This window comes from Ascaphus truei, chromosome 16 (assembly GCF_040206685.1).
Source record: "Ascaphus truei isolate aAscTru1 chromosome 16, aAscTru1.hap1, whole genome shotgun sequence".
Taxonomy (NCBI): Eukaryota; Metazoa; Chordata; class Amphibia; order Anura; family Ascaphidae; genus Ascaphus; species Ascaphus truei.
The window spans coordinates 47,766,126-47,786,671 of NC_134498.1; the positions used below are offsets into that span (position 1 = coordinate 47,766,126).

A 20,546-nucleotide genomic window follows, 5' to 3' on the forward strand; every position below is an offset into this window, starting at 1 on the left:
GTGTGTGTGTCCTGTGTGTGTGTCCTGTGTGTGTGTCCTGTGTGTGTGTCCTGTGTGTGTGTCCTGTGTGTGTGTCCTTTGTGTGTGTGTGTGTCCTCTGTGTGTGTGTGTCCTGTGTGTGTGTCCTGTGTGTGTGTGTGTCCTGTGTGTGTGTGTCCTGTGTGTGTGTGTCCTGTGTGTGTGTGTGTGTGTGTGTGTGTACCAAGAGCACACATATCTTTGGGCTTTGAGGAGGAGAGGAGAAATCCGTCTGTTTTTGGATACGTTGTTGTCTATACTCTGAGACCGCTGAACTCTCAACCCTACCTTTACCTTCAAGACTGTGTTTACCCTTCGGAGGGCACAGCCCTAGCGGGATTAAAGTCTGGGCCTTGCTGGCAGAGGGCACAGCCCTAGCGGGATTAAAGACTGGGCCTTGCTGGCAGAGGGCACAGCCCTAGCGGGATTAAAGACTGGGCCTTGCTGGCAGAGGGCACAGCCCTAGCGGGATTAAAGACTGGGACTTGCTGGCAGAGGGCACAGCCCTAGCGGGATTAAAGACTGGGACTTGCTGGCAGAGGGCACAGCCCTAGCGGGATTAAAGACTGGGACTTGCTGGCAGAGGGCACAGCCCTAGCGGGATTAAAGACTGGTTCTTGCTGGCAGAGGGCACAGCCCTGTTCTGGACTTGTTTCTTTGATCGTTGCATAATGCTGAAAGTAAGCTCTTACGTTTCCATGTTTTGAGGCTCAATAAAAGTCTATCAGAAAAAAACAAAGGAGTACAAATGGTTGGACTCCTAAAAGAATTCACTAAACTGCACACCACCGGAGTTAAAATATACCTTTTAATGATTCCCTTAAAACATATATTACCAAAGGAGTGTGTAACGTGATTAAAAAAAAATTAAATCAGAAGTACTTGGCACCCAAGTCACCTAATTATTATGATGGAAAAGCCCTATTTACCAATTGAATGTGGTAGGGTGTAGGGGACTAAGAGTACTATTAATCAGGGTAAAAACCCTCTGGATCAGCTAACAGAACAAATAATAAAAGATGTGAACATCAGTGAGGAAAGAAATATTACAGTGAAATTGATAGGAGCTCCACCTGGTGTAATAATATGCTATTCAAAGACCCCAATAGTATGTCAAATTACATCCAGAGTAGAGGGTGTTAGCACCATAAGTGTAGACACAATGACTAACACTCATGGGGCAGCTAACAAAGCGGTGAAATACATTCACAGCACAGAAGCTGCAAGGCACATCTATAGCTAGGTAGAGAGATGGCAGCAGACCTCACTGACTAAACGACACTAAGCTATAATAGAGTAGTATCATGAACTGTATAAGCTGAAACAGGAGACTACTAACACTACATTAAAACAGCTCCAAGTAGGAGACTGACAACATTGCACGTCCAACGCGCGTTTCGCTCCAGCTATGGAGCTTCGTCGGGGATAAATTTGCTAGAAGGAAAGGAAAGCGGAGCGTTTTTATACCCTCTCGTCGCTCTGATCGCATGATTGGTATATGCCGCTATTGCGCACACGCAACATAAGCGCACGCGAAACCACAAAATAAACTAATTGCTATAAGTAGTGGGCACCCATATAATCATGAATAAGATACCTCATGGAGCTGCCACTGAGAGCCGATTGATCCATCTGTGAGGTCTAAAAGCGGTAAATCCACTCGAACCGAGTATAATGTTTACTGCGCATGCGCGAAAACTTAGAAAAAATAAGAAGTTTGCTTTTTCTGATTCACGTTTCAGCTCAGTCTGCACCCACTTTATGATTATCAATATATATTTGCAGTGTTTGACAAACCTATACATTTGCTCGCCCCGGGCGAGTGGATTTAACCCCATGGCGAGTAAATATTGGCCCAAGCAGCACACGTTTGGTACTAGGTGGCGAGTAGATTTTTTTGTGTTGCGAGTAGATTTTTTGGTGATTTGTCAACCACTGTATATTTGTGTATTCATTATCAATTCAATTAGTATGATTTTGTGATCACCCCCTATCCCCTCCCCCCCTCTTTCTGTGTCCTTCAATAAAACTCTAGCCCCAGACAACCCGCGTGTCATTGCGTTCTCACTGCAACAAGGCTAATTGTGCTCTTACCGTTATGTCGCAAAGCGTTTAAGAATCTTTGTAACTCGTGTGCAGATCTAAAAATAAATAACAATGTTTTTGTGTGTAATATTTTAATATGATGTTGCATTGAGCAATGTATATTCATAGTATGTGTTTGTGTGTATATATTTTGGTCTCTCCCCAGACACATTGTTCCGCTTATCAATTTAAAACCAGTCACCCAGGTAATCCCTGTCCCTGCATGGAATTCATCAGCGAACCGGAAAGGAGGGGGCTACCAGAAAATGCAAGGGGGCTACAACAGTGACATAGGTGTGTGTGTGTTTCTCTGAGAGCCCAGGCAAGGGGTAGCGAGTCTTGTGCTCTTTACGTTCTGTTCTTGGCTTTCCCCTGTGGCAGTAACTAGGTTCCTGTGGGCATTCCTACAGGGTCCCCTGCAATGTTCACGTCGTTTGAAGAATTTACAAAGCATCTGATCTCAGACGCGCTATTAGAGGGTTGGGGTTCCTTACAATGCATCTGATCTCAGACACGCTATTAGAGAGGGTTGGGGTTCCTTACAATGCATCTGATCTCAGCCGCGCTATTAGAGAGGGTTGGGGTTCCTTACAATGCATCTGATCTCAGCCGCGCTATTAGAGAGGGTTGGGGTTCCTTACAATGCATCTGATCTCAGCCGCGCTATTAGAGAGGGTTGGGGTTCCTTACAATGCATCTGATCTCAGACGCGCTATTAGAGAGGGTTGGGGTTCCTTACAATGCATCTGATCTCAGACGCGCTATTAGAGAGGGTTGGGGTTCTGAAGAATTTCACAATATAATTATAGGGTTCCTTAACCAAACAAAGCTTGGAAATTCCTGATCTATGGTGGTTTTCCGCCCTAAGTACTTCATATTACTGCACTGTGCGCACAGCAGGGGCACGTAGCCCCCATATAAACAAAAAGCCCAGGCTTACAACAGAAGCAACATCTAACGGTATGCAAGTGTCAGCACTGGGCGTGTGTGTGTGTGTGTATCATGTCCCTGTTTCTGAATGTGTATCGGTGTTAATGTCTGTACTGCAGTATGTGTGCTAATGACTTTGTGCAGCTAGCTAGCATCAGATGCTAGCATTGGGGGGGGTCACGAGCTAGAAGCCGCAGGAGACGCCATTAACCCTTGTGTTGACCAGAATACATATTGCGCTGTTGGTAACTCTTGCAGTGAAGGGATTAAAATGTGTGCTTACAAAACAATTGCCCTTTCTGATACCCCTGGTTGATATGAAACTGACCTCACGGGGCCGTTCTCATTAGCAAACTGAGGCCACAGATTTTAATACATTTTTGACCGTTTCATGTACGTGGCTGTATCTGAACCATCATGGATAATGACATTTTCTTTGCCATTTTTGCTCCATTCACATTCTAGACCTCGATATGAAAGCTCGCAAGAGGCTGTTCAAGAAAGTGCGCGGAAAAGAGGTGTGTATGACCATGGCTTACAGCAGAGGTGAGCCCACGCCGCCACCCCTGCTACTACACCACCATACCCGATCTGCGCGCTTATCTCCACTTCACTGTCCTCAGAATCCGGGAAACCTGCCACCCTATGAACACTTCCGACCTCCGAATTCTCCTCATCGGCAAAGCAGAGGCTACGGAATGCCAAAGTAGGTGCCCAGCTGGGAAATTGCCATAACATTACGCTGCTTTTCTTGCAGTTTGGTTGTTGAAGGGCTGATGTAGTGTTCTAGTTTTAGGGGTGCTCAACTCCTGTCCTCAAGCCCCCCCCCCTTCCCAAACAGGTCTGGTTTTCAGGATATTGCAACTTCGGCACAGGTGGCTGATTGAGCCACCTGTAGTGAAGTAGGGACTTATCCAGTCGCTTGTGCTGAAGTAGGGATATCCTGAAAATCTGACTTGTTGGGGGGTCTTGAGGACTAGTCGAGCACCCTTGTTCTAGTTTAGGCTGCGTCCATACAGCCTAAGACCACACGGAGGTGTGCGCATCTGTTACATCACCCGCGTGAAGCAGGTGCCTTTTCTGGACATGGTAGATGTGCCGTGTGGGGAGAGTTTGGGGGCGTGTCTGTGATGTCACGGAGCTGGCGAACCGCTCACGTGACCTGCCTGTCGCTCCGAGAAATCAGTTTCAACTGATTCCTCGCACACCGCGTACCCCCTCCTGCTGTCGCCAGCACGGTCTATGGGCGCGATCAATGTCTTAAGGCAATGTGATCGCGCCATACAGTCTTCGGCAGCGTGGACACCGCCGTACAATCCTGAGCTGTAAAACACAAAGAAAAGAAGCTCCTCTTTATTTATTTTGCCAAATCTTGGTTATATTTTCCCACCATGAAACCTTGCAGTAATTTTATGTTTTGGAGAAGCCCAATTTCTTGCACGGACCCTTTTTTTTTTTTTTTTTTTTAACACGTCCAAAGCATTTTTTGCCAAAGAACATTTGCCACCATTTTTAATCAGGGTTTCATAAAATGCATATTTGGGCCCCGAAAAAAATAGTCTGTGACCAAATGTACATTATGTATACAGTTTGTTAGGGCCTGCGCATGAATGTTACAGGAATGCTACATTGATTCTAAAAAAGGCTGCGGTGATCGGCATCGTGCCAAAGCAGCAATGAAAAAAATAACATTGGTGGCCGTTTTTCCAACTTATTAATAATTACATTTTTTTTTAAACTAAAAAAACATGAAGGGTCACATTGAGACAGGTTTGGTAAAGCAAATAGCATTTGTGTTGGTAAATAAAGAACTCCTTATTCCTATCTTGATATTTTTTTGAATTGTAGAACAAATGTCATAAGATTACCGGGCAGGGGAGGGAGTCGGGCGCCTGTAATTCATGCAACTATTTTCAATTTTTTTTTCTCTTCCCACAACCAAAGGGGGGGTTCACCCCGTTATATAAACCGCCACACCATAGTGGGACCGGAAATCTCGTTTTACCACAGCCCAGGAAAGCGCTGTTATCAGAGCTATGACAATTTTTCCTATAGAACCCGGTAAGCAGGAGAGATATTTACATTCAAGCTGATGATCTGTTTGGGGGGGTAGGGGGGGGGTGTATGATTTGTCTTCCAGCAATGAGTCGGAGTGTGATTTGATTCACAAGCCTGTAATATGGGTCATCGCACCACGATCCCACGTTAACGGGCGTTGGCAGTGATTGTTAGCCCTGTATTGCAATGCAGTAACCCTTATCAAAGGCTGGAGAATCCCATAAAGTCCCTGCCCCATTGAGCCTCCCATCACGACTTGCTAACGAGATTGCTCAGCCTAATCACTACACTGTTTTTTGTTAACCATGTATCGTTTGTTTGTATTCTTTCACGATGGCTGAACTGTGGAATGATCGTCCCGGTAAACACTGAAACGCGACAGACTCTTCCGTGGACCTCGCTGCCACTCATAATGTAGCGTTAACAGCAAGTTGGCGTCTGGGTGGCTGTGGGGTCCCCAGGGGGTATCTATCAAGTGTTTCCTGGAACGGAGAAAGCGGTGTTTACAGGGACCATCTTCTCCCACAGAAGTTCAGGTAAGTGGGGGGAGGGGGGTTCTCCCCTTAATAATACATTTTTATGGGATGAGGTTGAACTGCGCCTTAAAATATCCACACAAGCACTTTCTGCTACTTCAAAGGTTATTCCCTAACCTCCAGGTACAGCTTGCTCATTACACCATTCAAATCTTTATTTCCCCATCTGAGAGTGCCGCCCTGCAGGGATGTGCACCGTAAACAACCCTTTAGCCCACCGAGCCCCCGGATAGAATTCGGCGTTCATGGCTTCTGTTCGTTTCCCCTGCAAGGTCATACAGTCGCAGCCGCAGACAAATGCAGTGCGTCAATAAGGGATGCCAGTTTGGGTTTGTGCCGGACAGAGAAGAGGAACCCAGAGGCTTGGAAGAGACCATAACTTATTATGAGATTGAGGAAGGGGACGATGCGGCGTATCCCACGTTACCTGTATGTATCAGTCTAGTAATGTGATTTGGAAAGTGAGGTCCTGTATATAGTATTCAAGTGAACTAAAGGCCACTATGTGTACAGACCAGGAGTGGCCAACTCCAGTCCTCAGGGACCACCACCAGGTCAGGTTTTCAGGATATCCCGGCTTCTGCACAGGTGGCTCTTCTCAGTCGAAGACTCAACCACTGCTTGAGCCACCTGTGCTGGAGCAGGGATATCCTGAAAACCTGACCTGGTGGTGTGGTCCCTGAGGGCTGGAGTTGGCCTCTCCTGACCTAGTTGGTTAAAACTTGATGAATTTTTTTTTGTTGTTTCTTAGAATCAGGGTAACCCGATGGTTCCTGCTGCGGGTTTCTGGGTTGCAAGGAGCAATCCTGGCCCCATTATTCCAGGAAAGCAACATTTGAATTCATCTGAGGAAGACGTCGATGAGCCAAGTGACAGCGGTAAAGTTCCCGTGCTATACAGAGAAATGTAGCGAAACCTTCCGACTAGTTTCGCTGATATGCAAAGTCCTGCCTAAATGTCGCATTATCTCCAGCCGCGGGGAAAATGTGTGAACGTTTTTAGTGGATTTAATTCATCTCGGGTGAACTGTGCCCTTCAAATAGAAGCGTTGTTCAATTAGCAGTAGCTCAGCTGATGCCCTAAGGACAGAGGTGGGCAACTGCAGTCCTCAAGGGCCGCTAACTGGTCAGGTTTTCAGGATATCCCTGCTTCAGCACAGGTGACTCGAGCAGTGGCAAAGTGAACAACTGAGCCACCTGTGCTGAAGCAGGGATATCCTGAAAATCTGATGGTGGCCCTTGAGGACGGGAGTTGCCCACCCCTGCCCTTCGAGATGTGTAATTCCCTTCTTTCCTCTCTTTCAACCCACCCCCTTCCCATTCCATCTTGGACAGTTATATAAATCTTTCTTGCACAAGGAGTGGGGATTTACAGTGTAACCAAGTAATTTTACAGCAATGTCACACTTAACTTGCAATGAATGCCAGGGTCAGTGGGGGCCACTGACCGTTGGATAACCTCTAGCTTCACCTCAATGTATTCCTTGTCCCTAAACATGTTGAGTTATAGTAGTAACTGATGAGCATTTGGCCTAGGGTGGCCAGGTTGCTTGTACAAAAATACTGGACACCAGGGTGAAAGGTGCGACGCACACGCGAGAATCATTGGTGGGAAGAATGTTATTTATTTAATAATGACCTGACTGTTAAGAATTTTTTTCTAAATTTCACTCCACCAATTTGCACCAATTTATATTCTGTTTCGTAAAAAATCTGGGGAGTGGTCTTGGGGTGCGCCCTTCCGAGGATTTTTGTTTAGGAAATTAAGGAAGGAATGAAATGGTGCAAATTGATGCAGATTGGTGCATGCTTGGAGTGAAGTTTTAGAACAAATGTTATAAATAATTGACCTGCAGTCATACTGTACATGGCCAGCAATACTGATCTTACTGTTCCTCCCACAAATTCCAAGATTGTTGCACCCCTCCTCATCCGCTCTCCCCTTATCCTCTCACCCTCCCACCCCCCTCGTCATCTCACTCCCTCTCATCCCCCCCTCCCTTCATCCTCTCATCCCCCTCTCCATCTCTCTCACCCCCTCTCCCTTCTCTCTCACCCCTCTCCCTTCATACTCTCTCATCCCCCCTCCCTTCATCCTCTCCCATCCCCCCTCCCTTCATCCTCTCTCATCCCCCCTCCCTTCATCCTCTCTCATCCTCCCTCCCTTCATCCTCTCTCATCCTCCCTCCCTTCATCCTCTTTCATCCCCCCTCCCTTCATCCTCTCTCATCCCCCTTCCCTTCATCCTCTCTCATCCCCCCTCCCTGTCATTAACAACCCCACAGGACAGACAGAGAAAACACACAACAATACAAATATATATACACACACACGCGCGCGCGCACATACATGCCCAGAGAGGTAACACCGGTATACACGTACATGTCACTGCGCTGTGTTCTGGGGTTAGCACGGTAATCTCACTGCGCAGGGTTCTGGGGAGACATTCGTTTTGATTGCCCGGACACTTATTAATTTAACTGCCCCGGAAGGCATGGGGCGATCTTATAAAGTGGCAGAGGCTCCCAAACTAACTTTTTTTTTTTTTAAAAGTTCGAACCAGGGGTCTCATCCGGAGCAGAACTGCGCTATCTTCAGCTCCCGAGATTCTCACTGTCTTTTATAGGCGATTTTAAAATGGCCGTCCAATGATGAGGCGGCTTTCTATTAGTCAGAAATGTTGGCGGCCGTTTTTATTTCTTGAAAAACTGTGGGACAGGGTCCCCAAACCTAAAACTAGTGGGGTACAGCTGCAGAGGGAGCCCTCTAATCTTAATCTTTAAAAAAAAATAGAGGGGGAATACATTTAAAAATGATCAGAGCGGCCTGTTCTTTTTTTAGCATGCTTTCTGTGAATATTTAGGTTTAGTACTAGTTGGGGCGGCTGTTACGAGGGGCAAATATGTTAAAGAAAGTACCGTAGGACCTTCCTAGTGTCTGCACTTACTGGTGTAGGACCTTCCTAGTGTCTACACTTACTGGTGTAGGACCTGCCTAGTGGCTGCACTTACTGGTGTAGGACCTTCCTAGTGTCTGCACTTACTGGTGTAGGACCTTCCTAGTGTCTGCACTTACTGGTGTAGGACCTTCCTAGTGTCTGCACTTACTGGTGTAGGACCTTCCTAGTATCTGCACTTACTGGTGTAGGACCTTCCTAGTGTCTGCACTTACTGGTGTAGGACCTTCCTAGTGTCTGCACTTACTGGTGTAGGACCTTCCTAGTGGCTGCACTTACTGGTGTAGGACCTGCCTAGTGGCTGCACTTACTGGTGTAGGACCTGCCTAGTGGCTGCACTTACTGGTAGAATGAGCCCGATATTTATGGCCGTTCTAGAAATACGGGTATTTTTCTCTGAAGCGTGACAATTCACTCTCTTCTCTCTCCAGGGGAATATCACAGAGACTTCATGTATACGTCAGGTTGGTGCCATTGCGTTATCTGTGAAAGTCGTTCTATTTCTGCTGGCAAAATATATTTCCGGAATATGCAGGCAAACCGGGTTGTGTATTGCTAATCTACAGAAGTGTAATATAGATATGAAGGTACGGTACATTGTTGGTTTTAAGATGTTCTCAGTCTTGGTGTAAAATAACTTATTTTTTTTTGCTCTTGATGCTAAATGTAGGCTGATATCTTTACTGAAAACGGAGTTTAAATTCTAATAAAAACTCTGCTTGTTGTGGATCTCAGAGTATGTCTGACGCCCATCACCCGTCATCTTCTCTGCATCAAATCTTCCACCTTTTTATAGCGGTTTGTTCTGCCGTTTATCACAGAGCCACTAAAATGATCATTCTTCTCTATTTTTTCTTTTCAGATGCTGCGTATGACAATTCCTCATTGTACAGTGCAACCGAGTCTGCACAGAACCTGGTATTCTTTGTATTATTCCTTTTAACACTTGCAGAGATCTCCTCTTGCCCTTTCACACACCATTTTTTAATTTGGTGCTCCATTTACGTGTCCCAGGACCCCTCTGTACAGCACCGTGCAGATTAAAGCTGGAGGTGGTAACTCTTGCACACTAGATTAAGAAAATAACTATTTGTACCACACACAGAGCAGGACGTACTCTGAGGCAAGATACTCACGTTGGGGATAAATATTACATATCACAAATACCATGTAGGCTTCCGGGGGGCGTTGTTGCTTTATAAAACTGGTTGTGTGTTAAATATGGTTTAAAAATGAACTTCTCTCTGATTATCTGTGTTATTTGACATTTTCTGGCTGCTTTTTACTGCACAGAAAATGAAAAACTAAATCTGTAATTCTTTATTTCCACCAAGTCCCTGCAAGACGATGTGTTGCGGTCTGAGCCCTCCCAGGAGGATCTTGCTTCGTATAAATACGCTGAACAGGTGATCCTGATTCTCCTCTTCCTGCGCTCACCCCCCAAAGTGGCATTTCCTTAGTATTAAAGCGTACAGAAGTGAACCTACAGATGTTCCAGCTGCTGACGCGCCCTTTAATGCATTGGGGAATCGTGAACGTTGCAATTCTCCCTCTGAATGTGGCCGATCATCCCAACTGCTCGCGCGGCTCTGAAAAATCACGAGGAACTGTGCCATTTATTTAGTTGTTAAAAACATAAATGCATTTAGTAATGGGTGACGTTGTTACATAGCTACTAGCGGTTACTTTATTGTCATGTATATGCGCGCACACATTACATCCCATTCTATGTTGTCAGGCGGGACTGCTATAGTGTTGCAACAATGTAACCTACAGGTCACATCATCCATAATCTCTACCTCTTGTGTGAACGCTGTGCCAGCTACGGTGAAGTCTTCCAGTTCTGCTGCTGTCATGCCATCCATTGCCACCTCATCTGCCCTACCTCAAACAGCCGTGCAGCCCATCATGATGGCCCCACACCTCACAGGGAGGCCAGGTAGCATCCAAGGTCGTATCTGCGTCTGGCTCTTCTTTCCAGCGGCTCACACCTTTTTATTTATTTATCAAATGTGTTACCAGGAAGTAACACATTGAGAGTTAAGTCTCGTGTTCAAGCATGTCCTGGGCACAGAGTTATAACAATACATGGTTACATTAAATGAACAGGGTTATACAGTCAATTCACAGACATTTCATGGACAGATAAGAGTTGGAAAATTGGGGGCAGGGGATAACAGGGCTGGTGAGTTTCAGATAGAAATGCAGCAATTTTAACACCAAACATTAGCAAATAGCTCACACCCTTTGGCTGCCTTTCGGCTGTGCGCCATTGGGGCGACGCAGATGTAGGCTGAAGGGGTTCAGAATGAAAGCAGCTGTGATTTCAGAGTCCTTTTTGTCCCCAGGGCATTAGCATTCCAGAGGGTGGGGCAGTAAGCAAACGTAGAGATTAACCCTTAGCACGCCGGTTATGTGCAGAGGGGAGCAGTTCTTGTGGAACCCCATCAGGCGTCCGCCTTTGGGGCGACGGAGATGTAGACTGAAGGGGCTTTCTCACCAGGTCACGAACCAGGGGAAATTGGCTCTTATTGTCAGTTGCTATAAAAAGCTGCGGCTGAATCTGGGTTCGCCAAGTGTTAAGGCGATGCGCATTGCAATCTTATGACCATAGTCTGACCTGGTTCTACGCTGAGTTTTTCACTGGGATTCACACAGGCAGGTGGTGCTGTTGTACCATGTATTCCCTTTAATACTACAGAACGGTATGATGCACCCAGCAGCTTTTCTTCTTATTGGGATTTTATTCTACTAAATCACATGAATGGAGTCATTTCTTTAACATCCTCTTTTTTGTTTCAGTTTTTGTAATGTCTGTTCTGTGACGCGTTACATATAAATGGTGCTTTTCTAAAAAATAAAACATTAAATTAAATAAAAAAAAGCCGACATACAAGTTGACTGGATCTGGGAGAACCTGGATCTGGGAGAACCGCTCATGTTGGTAATTTCAAAGTAATCCCTCCTTGCTGGAACATTTGTTGTGAATTCCCCATCATGGCGGTGTATTGTCAAAAAGGAAACTGTTTAAATAGTCTAAAAGTATTCGACCAATGTGCACTGGACCAGTAACACTGTAATCTGCAGATGTTTCACAGGATTATGTTTTAAAAGTAAAAAACATTCTGTGTTTTTAACCAAATTATTATCATTTCTTTATGGCCTTCTGCACTATTTGTGTCAGAACCTGCTGAAACCGGGGCAGCTGCGAGACCTGCAATATCGGGGAACATCCCGAGTCCTGTAGTCTCATGAAATAATGTTGGCACTTTTTTTATTATTTCCCATTTTGATGCTGAAGCGTGTGTGCTCTTTTCACCGCCCTTATACCTAACGCTCATCCAAAGGTCGCGTCTGGGATTTAACTCCGAGCCTTGAACACGGGACATATCCATCTGCCCCAGGAGTCTGCCTTGCTATATATTCCTCTTGTGTTCCTAGCAATGCGTTCATCTGTGCAATTCTCATTGTATGCAGCGCCCGCTGGCCCCCCGGGTGAGATGGGAGAATGCAGTATCCCGTTACCGCCTCCACCGCCTCCTTACTCCTGTGACCCGAGTGGGAACGATCTTCCTAGAGGTGAGATATCTGGAATAAATACAGGGGGGAAAAACCTCCACCGACTGCGCTGTATTCAGTAGGTTTAGTAGCGTTACCGCGTCCCACCCTTTGAATTTTTTGCACCCATTTTGTTTCGCTGTAGTACACCGTGGCACACATCTGCGCATTAAATCAGCTGGTCGCAAACAGCGGGCAAACGTGCACGCGTGGAATGCCACAGCACGAAGACCGTCAACGGCAAATGTTTTGGATGCTTGTTAAATGGCCACGTTAAAATATCTGTAAAATAGGGCTTAAAGATTACATCCACACACAAGTTACTGCCTACAGTGTAATGTACCGCGTGGACCTTTTGTATCAGAATCGTGGGTGATTTGTTATCCTCCTTTACATAAAGGTCACGTGGTGTCTTATTCTGTAAGAATAACTATAAAAAAAAAACAATAAATAAAGCTGTGAAAATCTTATTATTCCCAACTTTCTTTCAGACACCAAGGTGCTGCAGTATTATTTTAATCTGGGATTGCAGGTAAGTGCTTATGTGCAGACAGTGGTTCTGATGTATGTTGGCCAAATATAGGAAGAAACAAAGCAATTGCAGACACCGTTGCCTTAGCTTCTGTATATGACAGGACAGCAGAGTCAGTCAATCCGTAAACCAGACTTTATTTGTCCTACTGAGATCAGGGTGCCTGTAGCTTGATTAATAATTTATAAAGGAAACCAGAAATGGAGTAACAGAAGAGGGAGGAGGTGTATGAGACCGTTTTATGGGACCAACAAGTAGTTAATATGTTACAAACTTTCCAACCTCTCGGGGTCCTTCGTCAGGTCCTACCCCCACCCCGAGAGGTTGGAAAGCCTGTAACATATCATCTACTTGTTTGTCCAATCAAAGGTATCACACCCCCACCTCCCTCTCCCTGCTCTGTTACTACATGGAAGACAGGACAGCACGGCCCCCCCACCCTAGTTTGCCAGAAATTTAGTGAATCTGTAAATCCTCAAAATGGTGTAATGTAAATATATCTTAATGAGGGGGAGACAGAAACACACAGTAACTAAATGCAGAAAGGCGTTCCCTGCACACTACACCAGCAGAACTAGTAAATCTTTGGCAGGCCATTTTTAAATGCCCTTGGAAAGGAAAGGGGTAGGGTTTGAGTGCATCGATAAGCTAACAACTTCTTTTTAGGAGATGTCACAAAGAAGAAAACAATTGGCAGAGCATTGCGATGGTCCTCCTCTGCACCGTTACGATGCCATCAGGCACTGTAGGAGTTAGAGGATTGTATGTGGCAGTTGACCTACCATTAAAAGGCAATAGTCCTGTCTGATTTCAGGAGCGCCTAATCCTGTTGAACCCCACAAAATTGTTTTAAACCCCCTCTGCAAAAAAAATTCAAAAATCTCCCGTCAATTCTTGGAGGACAGAGAGGGTTTTTTTTTTTAATTTAAAGTGTAGGTTTGTAAAAGATACATGCGGGTATGCCGCGCCAGCGCTTGCATTTTTGCGCCGGCGAGTCGGCTTTTTGTTTGCGTTGTCATTTCTAAGCAGAAGATGGCAGGGTGCAGATAGTACTGCCTTTGGTAACGCTCCCTGTGTCCACTTTAACTCCCTTCCCTGTCCTGGACCTTTTATTCCCAGTGTTACCACCAGAGTTACTGGAATTCCATGGTCTACCTGCAGCAGATGCCGCCGCCGCCACCGCCACCTCACGTGGAGCCGTACCCTGCGTTCCCAGAGCCCGTTCCTGTAGTTGACCAGGGAGCGTCCCCAATGTACAGCGAGAACAGACAGATGACGCTGGACACAGGAGGTGGGTAATGTTTCTAACACGGAGAGCTGGGCAAAGCTGGTGTCCAGGTGTGCAAATTGGGCAATTCTGGGACCTGCAGCTGCAGAAGATGTGTCCTCTTTCGCCTGCTTGGGAACGCCGCAGGTGTTGGTATAAGGACAATCTTTTCTTTTTCTTTTCACAACCTTAAAAACTAAAAATGAACTCTTTGGGTTGGAGCCACAAAGCTCTCGTCACCTTAGTGTCACGTTAACGCGATTTTGTTCCTTTTCAAAGGACCTCAACATAACAGGAAGTCCTGTTTTCTCCCGTAAAGAGCATTGCATGAACTATAACCGCAATCGGTGATGACACGCAAATGAGATTAAAACATCGCACATCTGTTAAAGTCCGCTGAGGTTAACGTGGGGACATAATGGTACATTAGCTCATAAGTGAACGTAACTTTCGTCCAGACACTGAAATTAGTTTTTTTGCACTATAAGGATGTAATGCACATAATTTAATACACATAATTTAATGAACATAGCGTCCGTGGCGTCGCTAGACATGCGCAGGCCCCCGGGCAAAAACAATTTCAGGGCTCCATTAATATTAATACTGACTGCAATTTTTTTCTCCCTCTCCCCATCCCTCCTCCTCATCATCATCTCTCCCCATCCCTCCTCCTCATCATTATCTCTCCCCATCCCTCCTCCTCATCATTCTCTCCCCATCCCTCCTCCTCATCATTCTCTCCCCATCCCTCCTCCTCATCTCTCCCCATCCCTCCTCCTCATCATCTCTCCTCATCCCTCCTCCTCATCATCTCTCCCCATCCCTCCTCATCTCTCCCCATCCCTCCTCCTCCTCATCATCTCTCCCCATCCCTCCTCCTCATCATCATCTCTCCCCATCCCTCCTCCTCATCATCATCTCTCCCCATCCCTCCTCCTCATCATCGGCTCTCCCCATCCCTCCTCCTCGTCATCGGCTCTCCCCATCCCTCCTCGTCATCGGCTCTCCCCATCCCTCCTCCTCGTCATCGGCTCTCCCCATCCCTCCTCCTCGTCATCGGCTCTCCCCATCCCTCCTCCTCGTCATCGGCTCTCCCCATCCCTCCTCCTCGTCATCGGCTCTCCCCATCCCCCCACCTCGTCATCGGCTCTCCCCATCCCGCCTCCTCATCATCGGCTCTTCCCATCCCTCCTCCTCATCATCGGCTCTTCCCATCCCTCCTCCTCATCATCGGCTCTTCCCATCCCTCCTCCTCATCATCGGCTCTTCCCATCCCTCCTCCTCATCATCGGCTCTCCCCATCCCTCCTCCTCATCATCGGCTCTCCCCATCCCTCCTCCTCATCATCGGCTCTCCCCATCCCTCCTCCTCATCATCGGCTCTCCCCATCCCTCCTCCTCATCATCGGCTCTCCCCATCCCTCCTCCTCATCATCGGCTCTCCCCATCCCTCCTCCTCATCATCGGCTCTCCCCATCCCTCCTCCTCATCATCGGCTCTCCCCATCCCTCCTCCTCATCATCGGCTCTCCCCATCCCTCCTCCTCATCATCGTCTCTCCCCATCCCTCCTCCTCATCATCAGCTCTCCCCATCCCTCCTCCTCATCATCAGCTCTCCCCATCCCTCCTCCTCATCATCAGCTCTCCCCATCCCCCCTCCTCATCATCAGCTCTCCCCATCCCTCCTCCTCATCATCAGCTCTCCCCATCCCTCCTCCTCATCATCAGCTCTCCCCATCCCTCCTCCTCATCATCAGCTCTCCCCTTTCCTCCTCCTCCTCCTCATCAGCTCTCCCCATCCCTCCTCCTCATCAGCTCTCCCCATCCCTCCTCCTCCTCATCATCAGCTCTCCCCATCCCCCCTCCTCATCATCCTCAGCTCTCCCCATCCCCCCTCCTCATCATCCTCAGCTCTCCCCATCCCCCCTCCTCATCATCCTCAGCTCTCCCCATCCCCCCTCCTCATCATCCTCAGCTCTCCCCATCCCTCCTCCTCATCATCCTCAGCTCTCCCCATCCCTCCTCCTCATCCTCCTCAGCTCTCCCCATCCCTCCTCCTCATCCTCCTCAGCTCTCCCCATCCCTCCTCCTCATCCTCCTCAGCTCTCCCCATCCCTCCTCCTCATCCTCCTCAGCTCTCCCCATCCCTCCTCCTCATCCTCCTCAGCTCTCCCCATCCCTCCTCCTCATCCTCCTCATCAGCTCTCCCCATCCCTCCTCCTCATCCTCCTCAGCTCTCCCCATCCCTCCTCCTCATCCTCCTCAGCTCTCCCCATCCCTCCTCCTCATCCTCCTCATCAGCTCTCCCCATCCCTCCTCCTCATCAGCTCTCCCCATCCCTCCTCCTCATCCTCCTCATCAGCTCTCCCCATCCCTCCTCCTCATCCTCCTCATCAGCTCTCCCCATCCCTCCTCCTCATCCTCCTCATCAGCTCTCCCCATCCCTCCTCCTCATCAGCTCTCCCCATCCCTCCTCCTCATCCTCCTCATCAGCTCTCCCCATCCCTCCTCCTCATCAGCTCTCCCCATCCCTCCTCCTCATCCTCCTCATCAGCTCTCCCCATCCCTCCTCCTCATCCTCCTCAACAGCTCTCCCCATCCCTCCTCATCCTCCTCATCAGCTCTCCCCATCCCTCCTCCTCATCATCCTCATCAGCTCTCCCCACCCCCCCCCCCTTTTTTTGCCACATAAATCAACGGCGAGCGGCAGTAACCTGACGTTAGGACGGTATTAATGAGATTTAAATTGTCTGTTGTTCTTGCATATCATTCGTTTTGAGGATAAGCCTCGGGAAGACGCGTACGTTCCCGCTTTGGGTAACTTCTGGTTCTGAGCCCGGATTACACGGAGCTCTGTGGGTCTGTCTGCTTTCTGTAAAACTTTGCACATCTCCAGGAAATTGAAGGCAGCGATCTGTGTAACACGCTAAAATAGTTCATTAAATAAATGAACGATTTATTATTATTATTATTTTTTTTTTTTTTTTGCTAGCTGCTTACGGATTCAATTATGACTGCATGACTGAGCGCTGCAATAATCAGGCACGCGTCTGCAAGTCGCTCTGTCAGCAAAGGGGTCCAGGAAGAAACGCTCTTGCGTTCGTATATGTGCCGTTGGGATAGGTTGTTGGGAATGAAGCAGGGACTTTGTATGCTGACTGTAGGCCAGGGGTGGGATACTCCAGTCCACAAGGGTAACCAACAGGCCAGGCTTTCAGGATATAACTGCTTCAGCACAGGTGGCTCAGTTAAAGACTGAGACACTGATTGAGCCGCCTGTGCTGAATCAGGGATATCGGTAAACCCCGATCTGTTGGTGGCCTTGAGTTGGCCACACATGCTGTAGGCTGATTTTTCCAATGTTCATAACAGCCTTTTTAGTGGGATTCATAGCTATTATTTTTCTGCAGGTCCCTTCCAAAGTGTGGATACTATGCCGGCCTCCCATGGGACTGTTTATTACCCGTTCGTAACTGATCCTTACAATCAGCAACCCATACCTGGCTTTGATTCCTGTGTGCCTGTGGTACCCACTTACCACTACATAGCACCGTGGCACCCTATAAACCCACCGTACAGCAGCTCCCCTCGGATACATAATACAGTCAACGCTGGGCACATACATCAAGTGAGCTACATTGCAGCACCCAATCCTCAGGCCCACTTTGTGCCCCAGGCCATCTGAGCGGTACCAGCAATGTGTACAGTAAGTAGCGGGTCTTCTATACAGTATTTGTGTATGTACTGTTCGTTTTTGCATGTGTTTTGGGGAAATCTAAACCGGGCATTTAGAATTCCTATATGGGAATTGTCAAAGAAAGCACAGTATTGTGATACATCGGTATCGTGATAACGCCAGTATCCCCAGACCATGGGGTGGGAAACCGGGGCCTAGCCGAAAAGAGATGTTAGAAACGGCGCACACTGTGCCTTTATCACTTGTTTACATTTAAAACAATTACCCAACTGGATAAGGGCTGCAACTCTGCATCTAATTGTGCTACTTTGTATCCTAATGGATTCTTAAATTAAATGTTTTAAGGAATTGACTCTGCAGGTTATTGAGTGCTCTTCATGTTCTCGGCTTTTTTCTCCTTGCGGGACACGAGCCTCTGGAACAGAACAAGCTAATATTAAAAAAATGGCCAAACCTACTTATTTTTGATACTGTAGGTAAAAGATCCTGATTTTGTTTTTTACTAAATGTCAGATGGCTTAATTAGTCCTCGTTGTATAGTTGCCTTGCCTTCTTCCCCCGAAATGTGAAGAAAGCGCGTTTTGACAGGCGAGGCTGTATAGCAACGTGATCACATTTCAGTTTACCATTTTAATTGGTCCAAGAACAAAAGCTGGAATATCACTTACCCTGTCATTATTTCCCCTTTAGGAAGCATTGTAATAAATGTGCCATTATTGTAACTTTAGTATGATGCATAAATTGGTTTTATGAGTGTATGCTAATAACCCCTAGGACGTAAAGGTTACAGAAGTGCAGATTTAATTAATGTATTTTCCCCTCTTCCTTGATAGGTTCTTGTAAGGAGTTTTGCCACATAACTTGGTTGATGTTTCGGCTGCTAAGGACAATCTAGCAGCATCCTTATTCACGCAGATTCAACAAGGCACAGGAGGGGTGGTGAGGTGCTGGGAAGGCCTGGGTTACAATGTTTGTAATGTTGAACGGTTTCTGAGTTCTAAATGTTGGGTGATGCCTTTTCGTTTTTGCCGCGGCAGCTCACAGAACGTCACACGTCTTAAACATGCTGATTTAAGCGTACTCCACATTTATGGGCGGGCTTACCAGACCATGCACTGTGTGTTTGGGTTTTAAAGCAGCTCTGCCAACAGACTACCTCGGACTGTCTACCTCACTACTGGCTTACCAACCGGCGGGATAACTTTACATGCAAGAGAGCTGAAAATTCATACCATCAAACAGCTGGCCATTGCTGAGGTTGCCATGGCAATCCCGCGCGCCAAATGTTCGCTCGGTAACTGGAATACGCAGGCCGCTGTGAGGAACAATTTGAACTTTTTGGATTTTTGCGATATTTCAACTGTAAAAGATTATTTTCTGTGTTGGTTTAAGCATTGTACTGTTCTGACATTGTGTGTCCTTTTGTGTGTCTCTACCCACAGCAGATTCTGTTACTGGATACCCAAACCTGTTCAAAGTCGTATATTTTATTTGGCGTAATAACCATTAGCAGTATTTCACCGGTTCAGAAAGGGGCTTTTCTTCGATAACTTGGGCATTCTTTTATTGGGCTAAATTCTCCATACAAGCAAAAAAATATATATGCTTAGAAGTGCATAATTCATCAATACAGTCTCTGTATAAGGGAGCATGCTCTCCTATAGTACATTTCCTGTTACTAAAGACATCAGTCGAGGTCAGTATGGGTTTCCTTGATGTTCATATCTTCGGCCTTTGTCTTTCTGTTGGCTCTTTATATATTTCTTCCTTTCACCTAGTTATGAGGAACCTGCTAAATATTGCCAAGCAGTGATGGCCCCTCTTACAGCTAATTGGTTAATGTAACTGCAATAATTTGATATTCACACTGCAAAGCAAGATTAATGTTCTCACTTCTGAACCCTTGCATTGTTACTTTTATTATTAATTAAGCTACTAAATGAAACCAAACATTTTTGGCCCACGTGCCCTTTTGTCAATGTACTAAAAACAGGTCATCCCAAAAAAGTTGTAAGTACCCTTCAAACTCACGGTCATGAATAGTGTCACACGTTGTGTTCAATATAACATTGTCGGGCCTCTTCAAGTAGTCCTTGAAATAACTTCTCCCTAGTAAATGAGGTGTACCTTGGGTAACTCGCCACTTCTATCTGGATCACAGATGTATGGCCATTAACTGTCATTTGTACGGAGACCGCTGAACATGTGTGGGCCAAGTTGCGATATCCTACGAACCGTGAAAGGGAGACCACGTCAAAACCAATGTGAATTTTCAGAGGAACTATACCAGTTGTACAACTTTTAGGGTAAAAGGGGAGCTAAACTGTGCCTTAATAGGGGAAATCATTCTTCTGTATAACTATTCAACTCTCAACATAGCAACACACCCCAGTATTCTTCATGTTTAAAATTTGTCCCCCAGATTTGTCAATCTCCGTTACAAGTTAACACCCCAACAGGGTGTCGTCCCCTAGGTAAGTGAATGGCTGTTTTGGGTGTGTTAAACCGTAACGGAGAGTGATGAATAACCCATTGTATTTTGGTTTAGCTCCATGTGTAAGAAGTGTTTACATGTAATGTTACTTCCTGTGTTCTTGTAATGTCTCTTTTATGTGTTATACTTATTTGCTTTATTGGTATGTAAAGTCACTTTAACACAATCGGTGATTGAATTGGTGTTTAATCTTTCACTGGCACTAAATAAATAAGAAAGCATGAAAGCGGTGTCAGTGTGTTTTGAGAAATGACTATCTAACATGGTGTGGCCAACTCCAGTCCTCAAGGGCCACCAACCGGCCGGGTATTGGAGATATCCATGCTTCAGCACAAGCTGTGGCTCAGTCTTTAATTGAGCCACCTGTGCTGAAGCAGGGATATCCTTAGAACCTGACCTGCTCTTCGCACTTGAGGA

General features: G+C 46.6%; 1 protein-coding gene across 1 annotated transcript in view; it reads left to right on the plus strand.

The window, feature by feature from the left end:
• The window catches only part of ALG13 (ALG13 UDP-N-acetylglucosaminyltransferase subunit), a 63,480-nt gene extending 43,138 nt beyond the window's left edge, over positions 1 to 20,342 (plus strand). Inside the window, exons 18-32 of the mRNA XM_075572669.1 lie at positions 2,270 to 2,397; positions 3,499 to 3,551; positions 3,657 to 3,739; positions 4,978 to 5,094; positions 5,900 to 6,056; positions 6,379 to 6,505; positions 9,014 to 9,046; positions 9,445 to 9,500; positions 9,917 to 9,988; positions 10,359 to 10,521; positions 12,060 to 12,161; positions 12,632 to 12,672; positions 13,792 to 13,963; positions 17,349 to 17,644; positions 18,469 to 20,342. Coding sequence (XP_075428784.1) covers positions 2,270 to 2,397; positions 3,499 to 3,551; positions 3,657 to 3,739; positions 4,978 to 5,094; positions 5,900 to 6,056; positions 6,379 to 6,505; positions 9,014 to 9,046; positions 9,445 to 9,500; positions 9,917 to 9,988; positions 10,359 to 10,521; positions 12,060 to 12,161; positions 12,632 to 12,672; positions 13,792 to 13,963; positions 17,349 to 17,623 — 1,579 coding nt within the window. The 3' untranslated portion in view covers positions 17,624 to 17,644; positions 18,469 to 20,342. The remainder of the gene's footprint in view (positions 1 to 2,269; positions 2,398 to 3,498; positions 3,552 to 3,656; positions 3,740 to 4,977; positions 5,095 to 5,899; positions 6,057 to 6,378; positions 6,506 to 9,013; positions 9,047 to 9,444; positions 9,501 to 9,916; positions 9,989 to 10,358; positions 10,522 to 12,059; positions 12,162 to 12,631; positions 12,673 to 13,791; positions 13,964 to 17,348; positions 17,645 to 18,468) is intronic.
• Positions 20,343 to 20,546: the final 204 nt, after the last annotated feature.